Here is a 23,877-nt window from a genome sequence, read left to right on the forward strand (position 1 = left end):
TCACCATCCAGCGCAGGGTGTCAAGGGCCAGCAGCAAGGCAGTAGCCCTAGACTTCAAGAGGGCCAGCTTCAATGAGTTGATGAGATTAGTGGGAGAGGCACTGGGGTTCTCGAGGGATGGGGAACTCAGTGCCCAAGATGAGTGGTCATTCCTTAAGGAGATGATACTCAGGGCCCAAGGGGTGACCATCCCAACAAGAAGCAAGGGGAGCAGGAGTGCCCGAAAGCCCCCCTGGCTCACCAAGGGTGTCCAGGAATGCCTGATTGCCAGAAAAGCGGCGTACACCTGGTGGAAGGGGGGTGCTATCTCCAAAGAGGAGTATACCTCCTCTGCTCAGGCCTGTAGGGGGGCTGTCAGGAAAGCTAAGGCGGACATAGAGCTAGGACTTGCATCCAAAATCAAAGATAATAAAAAGTCATTTTTCAAATATATAGGGAGGATGAAGAAAGCACCGGGAAATGCGGGGCCCCTGCAAGATCCTCTGAGCAATCTGGTGGTTACACCAGAGGAGAAAGCAGACCTCTTTAACAGATTCTTCACCTGTGTGTTCTTGAGCAGGGACCGGGACTTCCCCACTGTGAAGCAAGATGGACTCGAGGGGAACACGTCCAGACCTCAGGTTGGGGAGGACTGGGTTAGAGAGCTTCTGGAGGGGCTGGACGTGTTCAAGTCAGCGAGTCCAGATGCTCTCCACCCCAGGGTGTTGAGGGAGCTAGCAGGGGTTATTCCAGGGCCCTTGGCATGGCTTTACGAGTGCTTGTGGTGCTTGGGCCAGGTGTCAGATGATTGGAAGGTAGCCAATACGGTCCCCATCTTTAAAAAAGGGAGGAGGGAGGACCCGGGCAACTATAGGCCCATCAGTCTTACCTCAATCCTAGGGAACCTCTTTGAGAAGATCATCATGGAGCACATCTGCAATGGGCCATCTTCAGGGATGATGCTCAAGGGCAACCAGCACGGTTTCATTAGGGTCACGTCATGTCAGACCAACCTGATTGCCTTTTATGATCAGGTCACAAAAGCCTTGGATGCAGGTGTTGCCGTAGATGTAGTCTTTCTGGACTTCAGCAAGGCCTTTGACACTGTCTCCCACCCCATCCTCATTAAAAAAATTGGGTGACTGTGGCATTGATGTCTACACAGTCAGATGGATTGCAGATTGGCTGAAGGGTTGCACTCGCTGGGTGGTGGTGGATAGGTTATATTCAACCTGGGGAGAAGTGGGCAGCGGAGTCCCCCAGGGCTCAGTCCTCGGGCCTGCACTGTTTAATCTCTTTATCAGCGATTTGGACGAAGGGGTGAAAAGCACCCTGTTTAAATTTGCTGATGATACCAAAATCTGGGGGGAGCTGAGCATGCTAGTAGGGAGGGAAAGACAGCAGCAAGACCTGGATAGGTTACAGGGGTGGGCTAACAAAAACAGGATGCGTTTCAATACTGACAAGTGCAGGGTGCTGCACTTGGGCAGTAGTAACCAGCAGCACACTTATAAGATTGGAAACTCCCTTCTTGAGAGCACGGAGGCAGAAAGGGATCTTGAAGTTATTATTGACTCCAAGATGAACATGGGCCGACAATGCGAGGTCACGGTTGGAAGGGCTAACTGGATCTTGTCGTGCATCCACAGGTGCACCTCAAGTAGAGCCAAGGAAGTGATCCTCCCCCTCTATGCAACACTGCTCAGGCCACAGCTGGAGTACTGTGTCCAGTTCTGTGCGCCCCACTTCAGGAGGGATGTGGACAACATGGAGAGGGTCCAGAGGAGGGCCACCCGCATGATCCGGGGACTACAGGGCAGACTCTACAATGAGAGACTGTGGGACTTAAACCTGTTCAGCCTTCACAAGAGAAGGCTGAGGGGGGACCTGGTGACAGTCTATAAACTCACTAGGGGTGACCAGAAGGGTTTGGGAGAGACCTTGTTTCCCGTAGTGCCCCCTGGGATAACAAGGAATAACGGCCATAAGTTATTGGAGAGTTTAGATTAGACGTCCATAAGAACTACGTCACAGTCAGGGCGGCTGGGATCTGGAACCAGCTTCCAAGGGAAGTGGTGCTGGCTCCTACCCTGGGGGTCTTTAAGAGGAGGCTTGTTGCCTACCTAGCTGGGATCATTTGAGCCCAGTCTTTTTCTCCTGCCCTGGCAGAGGGTCGGACTTGAAGATCTATAAGGTCCCTTCCAACCCTACTTCTATGATTCTATGGTTTGCCATTTTATGGCACTGTAAATTACCTGAATAAGAAGTACCCTACTGAAGTACCATTTAGCTGAGTATCCTGTCCCTGACAGTGGCAGAAGTGGATGCTGTACAGAGAGACCATTGAAACAGATATTTCTAATATGATCTATCCCTTATTCAGTACGTTCCCTGGCACCCACTATTTATTGGGTTAGAAATGACAGAAGAAACATCTTTAACCATTCTGTTCAATAGTCATTAATAGATCGATGATCAATGAATTTATCCAGTCTCTTTTTAAACCTGGATATGCTGTCTGCCTCCACCACCTTCTGTAGTAATGAATTCAACAAATGTATTATGTTGTGTAAAAAAACCAAAACAAACAAAAAACCCTTTCTCTGGTTAATTTTAAACTTGCTACCTACTGATTTCAGTAAGTTTTTCCTTGTTCTAGTTTTCTGGGATGTGATGAACACTACTTTTCTGTTCACTTGGGCCCCACCCTTCATGACTTTATAGATCTCTAACACATTCTTCCTTCAGCCTTGTCCTTTCCACACTGAAGAGTCCTATCTTTTTTAATCTTTTCTGGTATGGTAGCTATTCCAGGCCCCTGATCATTTTGATTGCCCTTCTCTGTACCTTTTCTAATTCTACTGCAACATTTTTGAGATGTGGGAACCAGAACTGCACCCAGTATTCAAGATGTGGGCCCAAATTTATGGCACAATTAATCAATATATTATTTGCACCATAAATGTAATCCAGAGCCCTACTGGTTACACTTAATAGATTTGTAATGTCTGCAGGAATCATCTACACTTGTGTGGCCACACAGTGGGTTCTGGCTGGGCTCTGGAGCCCCAGCTTGGCTTAGTGACTATGGTGGCAGCTGCAAATGCTCCTTGGGGCAAATGGTGGGGGAGGGGCCAGGGTTGCGCTGCCCTGGACCCTTCTTGGCTGTATGCTCTGATGCATGTGTGCAGCTGCCAACACCATGGAGCCCAGCTGTGTCTCTGGAGCCCAGTGCAGCTTTTTGTAGCCTCCCAGCAGGTGGTGGGCAGCCTGCAGACAGCTGCACTGGGGTCTGGAGCAGTAGCACTGGCTCCACCCCACTCTTGGCAGGGTCACATTCACTGCCCTGACTGGGCAGTTCCTGTCCCTGCCCTACTCCCTTCCTCGCTATGGAGGCTTTCAGTCTGCTGCCTCCCCCCCCCCCCGGCTTAATGGCTGGATGCTGCTCTTTAGGCTGCATTCCTGTAAATCAGCTGTCAGATCATCATTGGCCAATATGACTGATTTTTGGCCACTGGTATCAGCCAAAAAAAATCTTTATCGGTGCACCCCTAGTCAAGATGGGTAATGCTGCTAATGGACCTTGTTATTACTGTATTTTCTAACATAGAATACACCCTTCTCCCAAAACTTGGAGTGCTTATATTAATCAGGAAAGCTGATTTTCTTCCCCAGGTAAAAGCACCCTGCTTCGATTCCTGCTCTACAGGGCAGCAGCTGTGGCATAGTACTATTTTGCTAGCTGTTTCTGCTCGCGCGTGCTCGCTCTGTCTCTCTCTCTTCCCTCCCCCCCCCCAACCTATTGCAGTCCTGGGGACTTTAGTTCTCAGAATTATACATCCACCCCATGAAGACCAGTCTTTAGAAGCAGATGGGGTTTTAGCTTTAGTAAAGCAGGAAAGAGTGGGTGAGTCAACTGAAGATTAGGCTCTGTCCCTGCTTTATGCAATCATAAATCTGGAACAGCTTTTTTTCCTTCATTTTGCTTTTCAAAAACAAGGTGTATGTTATATTCTGGAGTATATTGTGTATGAGAAAATAAGAGTATTCAAATCACTGTACCTAATCTGTAATTACATTTTCAGGCCCAAGTTCTTTGGGTAACATTGTAGAAGATGTGACTCATCCATGTAACCCAAATCCTTGTGCTGCCAATCAACTTTGTGAAGTAAATAGAAAAGGATGTCAGTCTGGAGAACCTTGTCTTCCCTATTTGTGTGTTCCAGGTAAGGGGTTTGGATATCTATTTATATGTTTGTTGCTGTTAAATTTGAATTGTAGAGAATTTTTCAAATGTGCTGGTAATATTTCAGAAGAAAAAACATTTTAGGATTGTCTCTGTTGCAGGGTTTTCCTAAAGATGAGGGTTGTCTTCTGTAATGTTTTCATTACATTATGAAATTGTCTTCTGAAATGTGTCCAAGAGTCTCCCATTTTTCTTTCTCTTTCTCTTCACTTTTATGATGCATGTATTTAGTAGGCCTGTGCAAATAGGGAAGTATTCGATTCAGATTCAGCTGATTTGAGGGACAGTGATTCAATTTGGATCACTGTCCTGAATTAATACTGTTGAATCAGCTTAGTACTGATTTAGAGAGATTCAGTGATTCGGATAGACTGGGAAGAAGCAGGCACAGCTGGGCAGCTGCAGGTTCTCCCACGGCTCCTACAACTGTGCATGCCTCTCTTTGGGTTGGGGGAGCCATGGGAGAAGCCCCCATGGCTGCCCTACCTCGTCCCATTACCTGCCCAGTCCCAGCCTAGTCCTGGCACTCACCAAAAGCAGCAGTAGTGATTGGGGCCTTTGGGTGCTCATGGCAGAGCCCTCCCATGAAGTGGGGGGCAGCGGGGATCGCATCCTCCCCCGCTTGGCACCTATGCTGCAGCTGCCCCAAGGCGCAGATGCAGCATGGCTTGGCAGGGTGCAGCACGCTACCTGAGAGCTGAGGCTGAGTGCTGCTGGGCTCTGGGTGACTGCTGGAGCCCCCCAGCTCCCAGGCAGTGCATAGCACCCTGCCAAGCCATGCTGCATCTGCACAATGCGACAGCTGCCACGTGGGTGTCAAGCAGGGGGGCAATCCTTGCTGCCCCCTGCTGCACAGGGGGGCTCTGCCATGAGTGGCCAGAGACCCCAATCACTGCTCTGGCAGCTAGTGAGTGGGGGGCTTTTTTTTCCTTTTTTTTTTTAGTGCTGGGAGGCTGGGCTGGGTGGGGGATGGGTACAGGCAGGGTAGCCATGGGGGCTTCTCCTGTGGCTATGCTTGCCTCTGCCCCAGCTGAGGGAGCCACAGGGGCTCTGCCTGCTGCCGCTTACCCAGCCGGCACGCGGGGGGGCACGTGATGCAGGTGTGGCTTGCTCTGGGTGGCAGCAGGGCATACATAGCCCCTGCTCCCAGTGCTGCCATGCCTGTATCAGCCCTGGGAGCAGGGGCCCTGCCCTGCCACCACTTGCCAGGCAGTGGGGAGGGCATGAGATAGTGGTGTGGCAGCACTGGGAGTGGGGGTTATGCCCTGCTGCTACTTCCCCTTACTGCCTGGAATGAGCTGTGTCCGCATCCTGCCCCTCCCCGCCCCAGCTAGGTAAGTGGCAGCAGGGCAGAGCCCCTGCTCCGAGTGCTGCTGCACCTACATTCCCTCCCCCCAGCCCTGGCTGGGCAGCGTGTCCCAGCCCCAATCCCTCCCCCAACCCTATGAAACTTACCAGCTGGAGGCAGCTATCAGCTGCCTATTTAGTTTATGGCCAAATTGCCAAATCTTTTCCAAATTGATTTGGATGCCTCAAATCAATTCGGAGCTTTTCGGCCCAAATCGGGCCTAATCTCTGAATTGAATCGGCTACCAAAGGTTCGCACAGCCCTAGTATTTAGCTATTCTGTATGTGTTTAGGAAACCAGAAGCCTGGCTTTACTTTGGTTTAGAGTAAATAAAAGTATTCTTTTACAGGTTCTCTGAATTCTGTCAATTATTTAGAATGGGAAAGACAGCATACTATAAATGTTTCTTAATCAAACATCAGGATGTAACCAAATATAAGCATCTCTATACACTCATCTGTACCACCTTCTTACACCTGAAACGGATAGACCTGGGAAAATACCCTAGGTGTCCCAAATAAAGGCTTTTTCAGGCCTGGAGTGAAAGGACACCGTGACAGCCCAAGGAGTATATTCTCAACAACTGCTTGACCAGTTGTCTCATCTGTCATATTGTGGGCATTCTAGCATTCTTGTTTTCATTGACTGTGCAAGAAAGTTTGTCCGAGCATGCATGGGGCTCTGTGTGTGAAAACCAACATTATCAAATCTGATTAGAGTTGCACATGTCACCAGTACAGGTCCTCGAGCTTAGGACTCCCATGCTATCTATAAAAATATCCAATTCATCCTGCAGATTTGTCTTCTGCATCATTTCCAAATTCTGAATTGATTTGACATGCACCCTTAATATCGGCAAAGAAATGGATGAATGATAGTGAGAGTTTAATTTGAAAGATAAGGCTGCACTCATAGGTGATAAAATACCTAATTACACAGTAGGATGATTCTCAGCTAGACTCTTTAATTTAAAGTTGCAGGAGCCAGTGACCATTGAACCTTTTCAATCCTAAGACCATATATAATCATTGCTATTTCTTTATAATCATCTCTGTTCCTTTACTGCTGCAGCTATTCTGCAGCTCCCCCAAATACCATCTGTTCCATCATAAAGGAGAAGAGAGGTAATAGATGGTAGCTTTCTGGCTCTTTCCTGCATCTGTGCTGGAAAGAACATGTGTTGGTTCTCAATTGGTTCTTCCTGAGCCTATGGAAATAGTACAAATTTTGTGAATCTGTGCTTGTTTTGAAATAATGTTTGTTCTACAGGCTAAAAAGTTACATATCACTACATTTAAGATGGCGTCACCCTGAGTTTTCTTGTAAGAGGTGGATTCAAAATATCTGATCCAGAAACATACTCATAGCAAATGAAGACAGAAATTGTGTTTCAGAGAATTCTCTAAAGTTTGAAATGTGACTTAATACCGGTCTTTGACACTTATTTTTATTTTTAAAATACTTATTAATAATCATAATCGCTTTAAATATATTTAGAGGCGGAAATGCACAACTTTAATTTCCTGTTCTTTTCACTCTGTCTTCCTCCTACTTATTAATCCTTCCTCTGTTTTTTTATCACTTCTTTTTTTTCCTCCATGTAAGTACTGATTTTCCTTCTCTTCCTCTTCCCCTTAACTTCTGTTTCTTTTTTTTATTTTTTACAATATTCACATAATGAATTCCTCAGTCTCCCCAATATGCATACAAATAAGGAAGTGCGGGCAAGGGAAAAGAAAGACTTGAACATTGCTGCCAGTCTTGAATAAAATATAGGTGCTTGCCCAACTGAAATGTCATGATTATGTATTCTGCCAGAGGATCATGGGAAATTAGAAGAGCGGATTTGAGAGGTATGGAGTTATCAATTTTCTTTTTGGTGTTTTCATACAAAAATAGTATTTATGCATAGACATCAGAATTTTTATTGGGCAAATTCTTGACATTTCTGCTATGTATGATTGATTTTGGAAATAAAAATGGCTAATTCTAACCTAAAGGTAAGATTATGGATTTGACCCATGTTTTTACTGACAGAGAACCACTTTGTGATGGTAAAATGATACTCCACTGCTTCCAAAATCTACCTTTCATTTTTGTAAAAATGTAGAGGTACATATTGTTTGCATAAATTTAGAGGTAATTTTTTTCTTCAACATCAACAATTACTTATGCATCTTTATTATGCCTAAACATGTATGAAACTCCCTTTTATTGAGTCAGATTCCCTTTTGTGTGTATAGGTTGCAAGTTGGGAGAAGCTTCAGATTTTATTGTACGTCAGGGTACACTTATTCAGGTTCCATCATCAGCGGTAGATGTTGGCTGCTACAAAATTTGTATGTGTGGACATAGTGGACTCCTAGAAAACTGTATGGAAATGCATTGTGTTGATCTCCAAAAATCATGCATTGTTGGAGGAGAAAGGAAAAGTAAGTACTGGACTATAAATGACTGTATACCCATTGTTACATATTGTGGGGATTTATGGTGACCGAGGTCGTCTGGAAGGAGACATGGTGCCCTCAGCACTGCACTGTTTTATATTTTAGCCATTTCAAGTTCTTGGGCAGCATGGATTTGAAGGAATGATACTGCCCAGGACTCCATTCAGTCAATGCACTTGGAATGCATCCAAGTGAGTGCATGTATAGTGCAATGCACAAGAGCATAAATGACTGCCTCAGTTAATCCTGACTTAGATCTAAGTTTTCCCTACAGAATTGGTGGAGTTGCACTGTGCACAATGAAATTATATCCCTGGTACCATCTCTGTAATACAGTGTTGTGTTTGAACAATATATTCTTCATTAAGTGTTTTCATAGGATTTCTGTAAAGAAAATGCCCTCTGCACATTTAGCTAGGATACTCTAATATGTAATAAATGGCATTTTTAATTTCAGTGCTGTATCTATATGCACTGCATTTCAATAGATTTCATTATTTCATTGATGCTTACAAATGGGTGAACTTAATTCAGCAGTGTACCTCTATATGTTTTGTTGGTTTGATAGAATCAAAAAGATGGTAAATCAAATTAGTGGTAAAATATACTTGTACAGCATTTGCCATGCTTTTACATAATATGACAATTTAAGTTTTCTTTCTTAAAAGGGCAGAAAACCTTATTCTTCATGTTTAATTTGTTTTTTATCATGCATTTTTATATGGAACTCACAAGAGGTTACTCATGATAGTAAAGATTATGCTCTGTAGTAAGTATTTGCTGGATGAGGGCCAGTAAAAGGATGCAGCTTGAGATGCATTTAATATTGTAAAACTATAAGTTATTGAAAGGTTGCAAACAAGTAAACAAATTGGGAAAGGCAGAAATTAAGGCTCATTCGTCTCTCTCTCTCTCTCAGAGCTTTCGTTCAAGCGCCCCCACTGCCATTTTTAAGGGCCAGGACACTGATCCCCTGGACGAGCTGCCTGTGGCTTCATCTTGCTCACCACCCTGGCCCCAGGGTCCCACTTGCCACCCTGCCCCAGCCCCTGCACCACTCCCTCCCTTATTGTGGAAGCCTCAATCTGGCCTCTCCCCAACACCCTTCCCCTCCACAGACTTGCCTGTAGGGCGTTGCTCTCCATGCTGCCTTGCTGCACTCCTGGCCACATGCGTGCTGCGGCTCGCACTTGCACATGGCGTCTAAGGGTCCTGGCCAGAAGGCATATTATACTTATCACTACGTTATTGGCTACACTGGCCAAAAAAAAGCTGATAGCTGCTAATGTTAATTTTCCTTATATCAGTGCTGATTGGATATGGCACCAATATAGTGGTGCACCTCTAGTATGTGTGTGTCTAGGGGGTCTCATCTACAAAGAACTTTAATTAGTATTTAAACTGATTTTGAATAGGTATAAACACCCATGTAGATGCTCTTTCTGTTAGTAGCTTATTTCGGTCACTTGGTCACACGTTATATCCTGTATATTAGTGTAGTCATTTTTTAACATGTACTCTGGTTTGGATTCTCTGTTTGAGTGGTAAAAATTGTAGAAGTAAGCTCTGGGGAGTAAAAGAAAAAACAGAACGCTAGCGCTGGTTATGGCTCAGGAAAGCCTTACTTGAAGAGAGCCCTAAATTATACAAACTAATACATTTTTGAAGAAACCAGACTTGAGAGCTGTGCACACACATGGCAATCTCCCTTCTGTTATGCATGGTCATTATAAAGTGCCATGCACTATTAGATCAGGTGTCCTGACTGATAGGGATCCAATTCAAGATGGTTCAATATAGTGTCATTTCTGTAGCATAATGATGTCTTTTGAGTCTTTCCTCCAAGAAACAGAATGTTTATACCATGTTTTATATTTGAAACTTAGTTTTATAAAAACATTTGTCATGTTACCTGAATTAGCGGTGAATAAACACGTAATTGATATGTTTTCTTGTATCCACTGAAAACTTCAAAGACTTGTTTCTAAAAACTATGTTTGTACACCTAGCTCTTGCAACCTCTTTATGGTATTACATGGTTTTTCATGTAGGCTACTAAACGAACAGGGTTCAAGATCATTTAGTAGGTAGGGGCAAATTAAGGACCTAGAGGGAAGTAGGGCAAGGCTAGGGACAGATCAAGGAGAAGGCCAGGTAGAAAGAAGAGGTATGTCTAGGTAGACAGGAGCTAGAAATTGAGAGGGAACTTTGAGGGTGGTTGGGCCCTAAGGTCCTAAGAGACGTAGTTGAGGCAGCAAGTATGGACATCACAACATCCCTATGTTCACATTAAAAAGTGAAAGAAATATGGACTAGATGGAAGTACTGTAAGGCGTGTGCATAACTAATTGAATCATCACACTGAATGAGTGGACATCAATGGCTCAATGTATAGTTGGGTAGAGGTATCAAGTCGTGTTCCCCGGGGGCCTGTCCTGGGTCCAGTATTATTCTGCATGTTCGTTAATGATTTGGATAATGAGATTGAGAGCATGCTTAGTAAATTTACAGATGCCACCAAGATGAGTGCAGTTGCAGACACCGTGGAGGGTAGGGCTAGGATCTAGAATCGCCTGGATAAACTGGAGAAATGGTTTGCAGTTAACCAGATGAAATTGAACATGGACAAGTGCAAAGTCCCGCACTTGAGACAGAATAATTGCATGCATAAATTCAGACTGGGGAATACTCGACTAGGCTGCAGTACTGCAGAGAAGGACCTGAGGATTATAGTGGACCATAATTTGTTAAGAACCAATACATGCTGGGCAGGGGTGGGGGAGGGCTTACTTGGTTGTCTAACAGAAGTGTGTCTTGCAAATCGAAGGAAATTCTTCTTCTTCTCTCTCTTCAGCATTGGTGAGACCTCATTAAGAGTACTGTGTCAAGTTTTGATCTCTACACTTCAAGAAAGATGTAGACAGATTGGAAAGTCCAGTGGAGGAGAACAAAATTATTAGAGGCAGAATTTGAGGCAGGGCTGAAAGAACTAGGATTATTTTGTCTGAAGAAGACAAGTCTGAGGGGAATTTGATTAGAGTCTTTAAATACCTGAAGGGAATTATAATGAGGATGGTGATCGACTTCTTCCTGTGGCTTTAAGGACTGTGACTACTGGGAACAATGATCTCAGACTGTAGCAGAGGAAATTTAGGTTTGGGATTAGGAAGAACTTTCTGGCCAGGGGGGTGGTCAAACTTCACAACAGGTTACTTGGAGAAGTTGTGGACTCTACAGCCTTGGAAATTTTCAAGAGCAAGTTAGGTGGACTTTTGTCTCTGACTAAACCATTGTCCCAGACAATTGTGCCTTGAGCAGGGGGCTGGAGTAGGTGACCTTGTGATGTCCCTTTCAGTGTTAGTTTCCTATGATCCTTTGGAATGGTTCAAGTTAGGTCAGGTTTGCCTGCTTCCATTATTTATAGTAGATGGTACTACTATATTTACTTGAATCTAAGACTAAGGAGATCCCCCCACTAATTAGATTCTATACTGTACATGGAAAGTTTATTAGGGGTACACTGATAGAGATTTTTGGGGCCAATACCAATAGCTGATATTTAAGGAGGCATATCGGCCAATACTGATCTAATTTCCAATACAGCTGCCTCCAGCTGGTAAGTCTGGTGTGGTAGGAGGGGAGTGGGAAGGGAGGGGGCATTTGGGGGGGCGCAGATCAATGACCCCCACAGTGAGGGCAGGGGTAGGTGCTCCCCAGGCAGGATGGGGGGGAGTGGCTTCTGCCACTGCTTGCACCCCAGGGGGGCACAGGGGACACTGGGAGGATGCTGCTTCCACCCCAAATTTTGCTGCCGCTCTGCTCCCAGCACCGCTGCCACCAGCCGGCCAGTGCAGCCCCCGTTCTTCGTGGCGCCTGGGTGGAGGTGGAGTGTTAAGCCAGGAATACAGCCAGTTTTTTTATATTGGTACTGATTCTATATTGGACCGCTATATTGGTGCACCTCTAAAATTTATACATTTGTTATAATTTTCCATGTCTAGAATCTAATTGGAGGGTCATCCTTAATTCGTGTCTCCCACCACTGCAGGGAGGCAGCTGGTGGGGGAGGGGAGGTCAAAAAGATTGCCTCCTGCTTATGCCTGCCACCTCTGCCTTCTGCCTGCCCCCCACAGTCTCAGGAGGCCTGGCCTCTTTCCCCCAGCCTATGCTCTTCACTACCCTTCCACCACTCCCCCATCTGCTCCCCCTTTCCTTTGCTCCATGCCAGCAGGCTCCCTCCCCATAGCAGCTGTGCAGGATGCACATTGCTGCCACGGGGCTGGGCTGGGGGTGTGCTCAGTGCTCCAGGCTAAGGTGTGCATGGAGTCTGTCAGCTTGGAGCAAGGGTAAGGGGAGGAGGGAGAGGGGCAGGTAGAAGAGTAGAGGCTATATGAGGAGGGGAGATGGTGGGGAAGAAGCTTCAGGTGGGAGGTGGCAGGGTACATGGGCTCTGGGGTGAGGGGTGGGGGGAAGCAGGCTACAGCCTACAGCCAGACCCCAGGCAAGGGCTCGGGTCTGAACCATGCCAACTGTCTACCCTCCCATCACCCTCAGAAATGATTCTAAGACAAGGGCCTTTCTCCCCCATGTTAAGTGAGGGGGAATCTCATCTTAGAATTGAGTAAATATGGTACTTGCAACTGTTAATGCTGAGTGCTAGGTGGTAGTTAAATAACCTGGCAACCTCTAGGGTGCCAATAGCTTTGGGAAGAGGACTGCCTTAGAGGGAGGTATTACTCTTACCCTTGGTGGAGGAAATGTTGCCAAAAGGTTGTGGTACTTAAGTCCATTCCACGACTGGGTAGTCTGGCCTCTTTAACTGTGGTTGGTAGCTGGTGTAGGAGTAGAGCCCTGATAGACAGACAAATGGATGAACTTTGCTCTGGCAGCTCCTGCAGCCAAGCTAGTTCCAAGCATATTGTGGTCTGCCTTTCCTTTGAATTAAACCAGCAAGGCCAAGAGGGGGATACTGACTTATGGGCAACCCGCTGTCTCCACATAGATTGTCCAGGCCTTTGAGCCCTGGAGTGGTCAGTCCAGCTTCACTTTACTTTTCAAGCAGGGATTCAACACAGGAGGAAGCAGTTATGAGTTTTAAGTCCAGCTTGTTTAGTGAAGAGAAGAACACTACAGGTTGCTTGTGCCTGTGGGAGAGAGTACTGTATCTCATGGATCAGCTATTGCCTGCCTAAAGGTTGGCAACCTCCAACTAGCTAGGTGCTGATCCATCATGGTTTGCCTACTTCAGTATATGCTTGGAGCTAAGAGCAAACTCAAAAAACAGATTGCATCATTGCACCAAACAAAAAGAAAAAGAGCAAATCAATACTTCACATTTTAAGATGGAATGTTAGGACCATGCGTGCTAGACTGACTGACAATCTTGTAAATATCTGTGATGCTTGTAAGACAGCAGAGATGCATATAGTTGAACACTGATGTTGCAATACTGCAAGAGACACACCTGGCCTTGGATGGCTCCTTAAGAGAAACATACTACACATGTTTCTGGCAAAGGAAAGCTCCTGAAGATGCATGTAAACATGGTGTAGGCTTTGCTGTTAGAAATCTCAAAATGATCAAGAATCCATATAATGGTTCTGAAAGGAGTCTTACACTTTGTCTTTATACTTCAGAAGGCAAAGTCACTTCAGTGGGTAACTATGCTCCAACACTTTACTCTTAAAGATCATGAATACCTGGCCAATTTGCCTGAGCTCACATAACACAGAATGTATGGATGTTAAGGGGCAAAAGCTGTTGGAATTCTGCTCTTACCATAACTATCATGGTGACAGGACTGGCCCTGAAGATGGCTCCATTACCCCTAGTAGCGAATAGGGCTGTGTGAAGCTTCGGTCCCTGATTCGATTCGGCCTGATTTGGTGGCTGAATCCAAATCCAGTCAGAGGATTCTTTAATCTCTACGAATCAAATCGGAACCCTCCGAATCAATTTGGAAAGATTCAGAGATTCGGACCTAGACACAGCTTTAAATGTTTTTCTACATACCTCTGGGTAGCAGGTGGCTCATGAATGCTACGATGCTGGGGTGCATGGAGCACCCCACAGAAGCATGGGGGGTTCCCCAGCGTGCTTGGCAGCAGACCCAGAAGTGGACCAGAAGTGCTTCTGGTCCAGTTCCGGATCTGCCAGGAAGCGCACTGCCTGCCCCCTCCGGATCTCCCCAGTTTGGCGACTGGTGCCTTCTGAGTCTGGGGGAGGGGGCATCCAGGGTACCCCCATGGCCAGTCGCCGGGGTGAGGGGGGCCCCCTGAGCATGCTCTCCAGCAGACCTGGAAGTGGACCAGAAGTACTTCCACTCTACTTCTGGGTTTGCTGCTGAGCATGTGGGCTGCCCCCCCTCCCCCCCAACTCCTGTGGGACACTCCATCCGCCCCAGCATCACAGCGTTCACAAGCTGCACTGGTACCTTGAGGTATGTAGAAAAAACTTTTAAAGCTGTTATGTCTGAATCGCTGATCCTCCAAATCAGCATCGAATCTTCAGATTTGGATTAGGCCAAATCGAATTGGGGACAGTGATCTGAATCAACTAGTCAAATCACTGTCCCCTATTTGGGCTAAATCCAAATTTGGATTGAATAGGGTCCACTTTGCACACCCCTAGTAGCAAATTAATCCTGCCCCTAACTCCAGTTCTTCAGTTTTTGTTGCATCTCCTGCCACTCCTTGATACAAGTGTTATAGCACATAGGAAGGCTGTGTCCAGAGTCTTAGAGTGGTCCTCATGGTGCTGTCCATAGTCTCACTTCACTTACTCAGTTTGGCCTCCAGTTACGATCACCAACTCATTCTTTCAAACAAAGCTGTGCCATAAGGTATCCCAGAGGCCCCCAAGATCTGACCACTGGCATCAATTGAACCTCTTCATCACTAGGCAGTCCAATCTCAGTAATATCCTCTTCACTTGTAGCTACCATAATGCTGATTGTGACACTGATCACTCATTTGTGATCACCTAAAATCAAACTGAAACCAAAGAAAAGCTTCTGCTCTAAGTATCAGTGTTTGCTGTGTATTAACATCACCAATTTATCTGATCATAAGAAAACCTTGCAGTTTATGGATGCTCTGGAGGATGCTGTCAGAGCTGCCTTTGTGTGAAACTACAGAAGAGAAATGGGGAAGCCTTGAAAAAAATGATTTATGTCACTGCTGACTGTATTTGGCAAACAGGTCAGAAGAAACTGGGATTGGTTTGAACTGCATTCACATGAATTGATTCCATTTATCAAGGTCAAACAAACTACTATGTTAACTCACAAGAAGAATGCCTCAGATGGAACTTCAAGGGAACTGAGGAACGCAAAGAATGTCCAGCATGTCTCAAGATGCTGCACCAATGATAATTGGCTGTAATTGAAAAAAATCAATCTGTACTTGACACTGGAAGCGTGAGGCAATCAGGAAGGGGATAGGTCCAACTGCAAAGGAGTCAGTTCTGTTAAAGACGGCATCAGGAGACGTTATAACAGACTGAAAACAACAGATGGGCAGACGGGTAGAACATTAGCTTGAATTTTATTCAAGGGAAAGTGTCAGTAATGCATCCTGTAATTCTGTTGAGGATCTATCTGTCTTTGAAGAACTCGATGATATTTCTTCTGTTGAAGATTTGAGTCGGGCCATGGACAATCTGGCCAGTGGTAAGACCCTAGGAAAAGATAGCATTCCCGTGGAAGTGATCAGGTGTGGAAAACCTATGCTGCTTTCCCATCTATATGATCTTCTTGCTCACTGCTGGACAATGGGGATAGTGCCATTTAAATATATGAGATGCCAGTATAGTCACTTTGTGCAAGAATAAAGGCAACCACAACAACTCTAGTAACTATCCCTGTATTTCAGTATTAAGTACTGTTGGAAAGATCATCACTTAGTAATGGTCAGAAGACTTCAGATCCTTGCTGACCTGTATTTATCTGGAGTCACAGTGCAGCTTCAGATCTAGTACATCCACCATCTTATGATCTTCTCATTCTGACAAATACAAGAAAAATGTAGGGAACAAAGGAGATTTCTCTATGCCTCCATCATTGACCTGACCAAGACCTATGACCCTCTCAGCAGAAAAGCTCTCCATGTTATTGGAAAAGATTGGCTGTCCACCAGAACTCCTCAATATAATCTGCTCTTTCCATGATGGAATGCAGGGCGTGGTCAGTTATGATGGATCAGTGTCTGAGGCTTTTGAAATTTGAAGCAGAGTCAAGCAGTGCAATTGTCCTTGCCCCAACCCTGTTTGGGATTTTCTTCTGGTTTCTTCTGGCATACACTTCTGGGTCTGCTGCTGAAGAAATCAATTTCTCATCTGGGCATGCATGTAAATAATTCAACCTCACATGCTTTAAAGCAAAGGCTAAAGGTAGAAAGTTTTGTTTCTTGAGCTGTTGTTTGCCTATGATGTTGCACTGATATCCCACGAAGAGTGACTTTCAAAGTCTCATCAGTTGCGTTGCTCATACCTACCAAGAGTGTGATCTTACAGTCAGCATCAAAAAGGCCAGGGTTATGGGCCAGAACATTGATTCACTGCCAGTGATTACAATAGGTTAACATGCACTGGATGCAAGTAAATGCCTTGTTATCAAGAATGTGTCACTTGAGGTTGAACTTGAATACCTATATTGGCACACCGTCAGGTATCATGAGCATGCTAGGCAAGCAAGTGTGGAACAACAACAAACTGACTGTTAAGACCAAGGTCACAGTATATCATGCTTGTGTCGATGCTCTTTTATACAGCAGTGAATGCCTACCAAGACATACTGTATTCAAGAGAAACTCTTCAACAGCTTTCATGTACATTCTTTACTGTATTTTAGGAATTTCCTGGTGGGACAAAGTTGCCTACGCTGAGGTCTTGGAATGTGCCAACATTCTGAGCATCCACTCTCTTCTTAGTCACTGTTGATTTCAGTGGCTTGGTCATATGCGGGGGATGGACAATAGCCATACACCCAAGGATCTTTTATGTGGAAAATCCAGCAGGCACTGTGTGCTGCATGGTCCTGGCGTGGCCAGAGCAGGCATCTGTTCTGGGCACTCTGAGGCACATGCTGGATCCAGCATGGAGCAGATGCATGCCGGGGTAGGCACCGTGTGCAGTACTGTAGGAAGGAAATGCTTGTGCCTGGGGCAAGCCTGCGGCAGCAGCCCATCCTTGCCCCACACAGATCTGGGGGTCACATGCCGCTCCATGCTTGCCTGAGAGTGCACACAGCAGTGGGAGCTACTCTTCTCCCCACCTCCACCCCCTATAAATGATCCACTTGCAGCTCTGTCCTGCGCCCTGCCTTGGCTGGGCAGCACCTGTTGGTGCTTCTTTGGCGCCTGGGGCAGTCGCCCTGCTCGGCATCCCCTTGCTATGGTGCTGGCTGTGTGCACTGCATTCCTCAGTGGCTGGTCTGGGATATGTGCTGCATGTGGCTCCCCCTCCAGCCACTCCAGGGCACATGCTGGATCTGGCATGCGGAGGCTGGTTTGAGTCCAATCTAGCCTGTGGACTGGCTAGATGAATTTGACACTCCTGTATTCCAAGTTACAAAGAAAAGAAACAGCAGGGCAAGTGAAGTGTACATGATAATGGTTTTAAGAAGCAGCATTCGAAGTTTACCATAGCCATAAAAACTTACAGTATTTTCTGGTTTTATTCATTGCTAATTCAGTTAATATGGCAAACATTTGGTTTAAAAAAAACCAAACAAACTAGCCCTAGTTTTAAATGATTGACCCTTATCTGTAAATTCAATTTAAATTCATATCTGAGATCATCATATTGTAGCAATATGGTCATGCCTGTATCATTTTGAACCGACTCCAAATCTTAAATAATTCAGAACATGAAGGTCCCTTGTCATGCCATGTTTTGTACTTTTAACGAGGCCCACAATTCTGTTCCCTATATCCTGCTGTATTTGGCTAGCAGCTCATTTCTTTGGGAATCCCAAGTGGAAGTGAACATTCATGCTAATTTTTGCAAAGAGATCTAAAACCATCACTCATTATTTTAATAGGGTTTTCCAAAAAGCTGAGTATTCCCTCTCTTGCACACAGCTTTTTCTCCAAATCATGGATGCTCACTGCCCTCTTCACCCAGCTTCCTTCTTCCTTGTCTACAGTTAAAAAGGGACCTATCTACTAGGAGAGCATGTATGTTTGTTTCTCTTTCCTATCTAAGTTTAATTTTTCTCTTTGGAGTTGCACCTGAGGCTTTTAGATGTTACTTACACCATGAGGCTACAATCTACCGTAGTTATATGGCAGAAGAGTTCTTTCTGTTGACTTGGCTATGCCACTGTCCTAATGATGGATGATGTTGAATCATCAGTTGGGATCTTGTTCAGGATGCACTGGGTCTGTTTCTTCACACTTTTTGAAAAAAACCTTTTAATGGCATTTGTAAAGCAACATAAATATAAATTAAAAAAACGGGTATGTTTCAAAGATGCTTAGTAAGTACAATTCAAGTGAAAAATATATAATTATACACATTGTTAATGCATTAAAAAATTGGGATGGTCCGCTAAACTTCTATAGAAATATTTTTGTGTGAGCCTTGTGACCGTTTAACATTTTTATTTCCCAAGTAATTCTTATTGTAACCTTAATGCTGTTTTAGAATGTGGTTCATTTATAAAGATTTTAATGAAGCAGAGACAACAAAGACACTGTCTTTTCAGTATTTTCCCTTCTTGTGTATTACTAAAAAAGATAGCAAGTGGCCTTTCCTGAAAATTAAAAAAACAAATAAAACAAGCATTTGAAAAAAATAGGCATTTCTGTTCCACAGAAAAATACTTCAGAACGTTTTATGAATATGAGAGAAAACGGAAACAATTTGTCATTTGAATTCTACAATGTTAACCATTGAAAGCATCTAGTCTTAAGCAATGTTTTTTGGCATGTGTGCACATATGTACTTACTTAACTTCTTTTATTTTAAGGTCATGGAACATCCTTTAATATAGATTGTAATGTCTGTTCTTGTTTTGCTGGGAGCTTGATATGTTCCACTCGTCAGTGTCTAAACGAACATAGTTCAGACGACGAACGTCGCATATTTACAGGTAACTCTCTCCAAAATACAGAAGGGTTAATTTCATTATTCATTTGTGCTTTAAGGGCACATCACAAACAAGCACACACATGCAGACATTCACCATACTACTAATTTGCATCACAGTGGGTTATTTTGCCATCAGAGATCCTGGTGTCAAAAAAACCTGTGCTAGAAAAGAGTGGGGTTGTGCACGTGGTGGTAGCATGCACCACCAGAAACTGGAGCCTGGCTGTCCAGAGCCATGCTCTGGCTGCTGGCTAGGCTCCATGCACCCAGATTGCCAGCCCCAGAAGGCCCCCAGGATCTGAGGTAAGGCTGCTGGGGCCAGCCCAGGTGCTGGCCTCTGTCTTCCCTGTCCCAGCTGGGGCAATTTGTCACATGCCAGGGTGCATGTGGAGGGGGTGTTCCCCGGGGATGAGTAGCTGTGGCACAACTGTGTGCTGCTGCTGTTTGTCCCTGGGGAAATGCAGGTGTGCACTCATCTGGATGTGCCCTAAAAGTAACATAAAAAGACTAGTTTCTCTTCTTTTTGCAGCTTGCTCAGAAACACACTTTTGCCCTGTTTTTACTATATTTTTGTACTCAGTTGATGACAAAGATCATTAACTGACTTGCTTACAATCAGATGATATACAGTTTGCCCTGGACCACTAAATCCCAATTACTGCTCCAACTCCTCAACACAGGGGCCTTCATAATTTGAACATTTTCTGCCAGTTAAAGTAAGCAAGCTATATTCCTAATCTGTATATTATATTTACAGGTCTGCCATGTAACTGTGCTGATCAGTTTGTTCCTGTATGTGGCCAAAATGGACGTACATACCCAAGTGCATGCATAGCTCGATGTGTTGGGCTTCAGGATTATCAATTTGAGTTTGGAACATGCATTTCCAAGGATCCTTGTAACCCTAACCCTTGTACCAAAAATCAGAGGTAAAACATTTAATTTACAAGCTCCTTTTTGGAATTTTCAATTAATAAATGAGGTTATGCTTGCTTCTGTGGTAACTATCTCATATAATGATAACAGCGTTTCATTCTTGGCTAGATTATAAGTAACAGTGTGGGAATATATGAGACATTAAATCTACAAAAGGAATACATAGTTGAAATCAGAATGGCACTTGATGGCTTATGGGATTCAAAATAAATGTTGGACATTCACCTCTTTGTTCAAAACACAATGTGATATCTGTACCTTTTAGTTTTTAGAGAAAGTGAGAGAGTCAGGACATTTGTATGCAGTTACAGTTCTACCACTTCTTCCTTGAATAATTTCTGTGTTTCTTTATTTGTAAAGTAAGACCACTGACAGATGTTCATTTAAAGCAGGGACAGGCGAAGTCCAGCCTGCATACCAGATCAGGCCTGCGGCGGACTCTGTTTCTCAGCAGCCCCTCCCCACATCACTGTGACTGGTTTCCATGGAGACCCTAAGAGCTACAGGGCTGTGACAGCCCGGGGCCAGGATTTCCATGGAGGCTGGCCCGAGCAGCACTGGCAAGGGGGTATGGCTGGGTGGGGAGCTGCTCCAGGGTTGATGCCATAGAGTTGCGTGCAGGGGTGCCTGTGGAAATAGGAAAGGATGAGTTAATCAATATTCAATAGAGAAGCCAGGGCAGGCAGCACTCTGATGTGTGCTAAATGGACAGTCTGATGGAAAATGGTCTCATGCTCCAAGTAATTGCTGGTCTAAGGAATACTGTTGCTAAAATTGTAATAGAAAAGGACATATCCACAGAGTACGCCATGCTAAGAGCAATAAAGAAGAGCGTTCAGTAAGGGATACGAAAGGGAATAACAAGGTATATTTAATAGATAGGGACAGTAGTGATACAGGTAGTAACAATGGAATCTGGGACTATCTCGTATAAACAGGAGTGAAAAATCAGCCATCTGGCTGATGCCCTGGGTTGTTTGGAAAAGCCCTTAAAATGGATAGATAGAGGCCGTACAGTGTCTGGTATCTCGCATTCTGAAAATAAAAAAACATTAAGTGTGGAATTAAAGGAGACCCCAGTGTTGTTAAAAATGCATGGGAGAGAAAATTGTGCCAAAGGGAGTGATATTAGTCCCTGTCGAATATAATGATAAGTAATGCCTCTTAGACACATACATAGGAACCTACCAAAATCACGGTGGAAGTACATTGCACGATGGCTCCCTTAGTTTCTCCTGTGTGCTCCCTGCTGCTGGTTGGTGGAGGGGCCCTGCTGCTCGCCACTTCTGATCTGCGGGGAGGCAAAAACCACCATTTAAAATAAGCTGTAGTTTTTGCCTCCTGGCTGATCAGCAACAAGCAGCAGGGCTACGGGGACCCTTTGGTCAATCAGCAGCAGGAGGCAAAAACTGCACCATATTTAAAACTGGTTTTCACCTCCCCACGAATCAGGGGTGAACGGCAGGGGAAAGTGGGGAATGCGTTGGGAAAACTACAAGATTAAAGGAGCCACTGTGCAGTGTACTTCTGCCACAATTTTGGTAGGTCCGTATGTATATGACATTGCAAAAGGGGGACCTGCTGTCTGGGGTTGGGAATGGTTAAAAGAGTTTCCTCTCAAATTGTGTTAAGATGCTGTAGACCTTTTCAAAGGATCCTGCAGAAACTAACACGAATTAGACGGGATATTGAACCTGGTTTCTGAAGTGTTCAGAAAAGGCATAGGAACCTTACAACACATTAAAACTAAGATAATGATAGATAAAAATGCCTAGGCCAAGTTTAAAAAAAAAATGGCCAGTTCCTTATAGCCTGTGGGCCAAGGTAGGTACAGAATTGGGCCCTTTTAAAGAGAAGGCATACTTTCAAAAGTAGCCTGGACTGAGTGTTTCAAGCCTGTAGTGGTCAAGTGGGTGGGGGGAGTGGTGCGGTAAGGGTATTTGGAAACTATAACTATAAGGTTACTATAAACCCTGCTCTGAAGGTCGATAAATATCCTCAAATTGAAGGTTTGGGTATTTTTGCCATATTAGTAGGGGGGCAGAGATTTAACAAAACCAATTTAGCACAAGTTTACTGACAGATAGAAGTAGAAGAAGATTCAAAGGGGTGTCATACCATAAATAAAAATCATGGTGGTGATATCCATAATATACAAAAAGGGTTAATCATAGACTCTTCTGCTGTGGGGGAAAGGAGTGTCATGGGTGCTGCTTGGCTCAGCTTCTCTTGGGTATGTTTGTAATGACATACGTAAGGAGCCTCCTGATGTGCATCTCCACTCTTTCCATTTTATGCCTACCTATCAGGCTTATCCCACCAGACATCAGGACAACAGCAACAAACAAAATAGAATGAGCTTCACAGACCAAAAATAAGAGGCACCCACTGCATTGCTACATTGTGGCTCCTAATAGTCTAAAATTATGGGAATGTGTCTTTTTTACAACACAACTACTGGATGAAATACCAACAGCCAGATGAACAAAGATGTGGCAGTCACAACTAGAGATGACTTAGGCAGGAGTTAGGAAAAATAACAAAACTGCCAAACATCTTCCTGTAGGCACAGAGATTGATTGGCTAACATGGAGAAGCTTGCACTGCCTCTGGAAAAGGGTTGGCAAGACTAAAGTTAACTTGGAACTGTGGGGATACTCTTAACATTGCAATCACCATGTGTGACAGTGGAGGAAACTTTCAGACTGTGGAACATGTACTGGTCTGCCCATGGAAGGGGGAACCATTTGCTACCAAGGACTTCACTAAGGCTACAGATCAAGCAATAGTTTCTGCCCATTTTTGGACTCAAATTTGAGCATGGGGACAAGATACGAGAAGAAGATCTCACTGCCTGGGTGCTGGATGGCTCTTGCAAAAGTGAGAGTGTTCAACCCAGGTCAGATTCTCATTCAAAGCAAAAAATGCTCTACCAGTGGTACTTGGCAAAATGGACATATTTTTTTCATCCTTATGCAGGGAGAGGAATATTGACCTCGTTAAGTCTCCCATTCCAGAGATCTTAGGTTATAATGATTTGTCCCCCAGCTCAGGTATGGTCCATTTGGCAGTAGTCTCAGCTTCCAACCCACCAATCAAGGGATGACATGCATTGTCTCACCCAACACTCCTTGTGACTTGAGTCTAGTCTTCACAGTCCTGATAAGAGCGCCACTTGAATCCATGTTAATGAACTCTTTCCTGCACCTTTCCTTAAAAATAGTGTTCTTGCTAGCAATCACATTGGCAAGTTGAGTGGGTGAGATCCAGGTAGTCAGGACAAATCTCACCCATGTTGTCTTCTGTCAAGGAAAAAATAATTCTGAGTCCTCAGGCCTAGTTCTTAATGGACCTTCACTGCATTTTTTGGATGTGAAGGGGACACTGGCCCATTACCAGAACAAAACTATTAAAAATATATATATTCGCTTTAGCTGTCTGTATTCATACCTGAGAGATCCCAAGCACAGCAACGTCAGACAAGAGATTATCCAAATGGATCTCAGCCTGTACGAAATTTGTTATGAGATTGCTAAAGTGAACCCTTTATTGGTAATAAGGGCACATTTATATCTGAGACCATGCTACTCCCATAGCATGTCTGGGTGGTGTTGCCATATCTGATATCTGCAGGACTGCTGCTACCTAGAGCTCTGTTCGTACCTTTACAAAGTGTTACGCTATTGGAAGCTTCTGTGGCAGGTGCCATACTTGGTAGATGGTCATTCAGTTGCTGTTCGCCTTAGGGAGTGTGGTGCCCACTTCAGTTTGTTGGGTCTGTTTTGCCATCACCCACCAGTGAGAATGACTAACTGTCCACACACAGACAA

The 23,877-nt window shown here is 44.6% G+C and overlaps 1 protein-coding gene across 1 annotated transcript in view; it reads left to right on the forward strand.

Moving 5' to 3' along the window:
- RECK (reversion inducing cysteine rich protein with kazal motifs) overlaps positions 1-23,877 on the forward strand; it is a 118,931-nt gene that overhangs the window by 77,080 nt on the left and 17,974 nt on the right. Inside the window, exons 13-16 of the mRNA XM_090049344.1 lie at positions 4,065-4,205; positions 7,817-8,005; positions 18,990-19,112; positions 19,869-20,040. Coding sequence (XP_089905470.1) covers positions 4,065-4,205; positions 7,817-8,005; positions 18,990-19,112; positions 19,869-20,040 — 625 coding nt within the window. The remainder of the gene's footprint in view (positions 1-4,064; positions 4,206-7,816; positions 8,006-18,989; positions 19,113-19,868; positions 20,041-23,877) is intronic.

The sequence above is a fragment of the Crocodylus siamensis genome, chromosome 5 (genome assembly GCF_052110815.1).
Source record: "Crocodylus siamensis isolate JL-2025a chromosome 5, ASM5211081v1, whole genome shotgun sequence".
Taxonomy (NCBI): domain Eukaryota; kingdom Metazoa; phylum Chordata; order Crocodylia; family Crocodylidae; genus Crocodylus; species Crocodylus siamensis.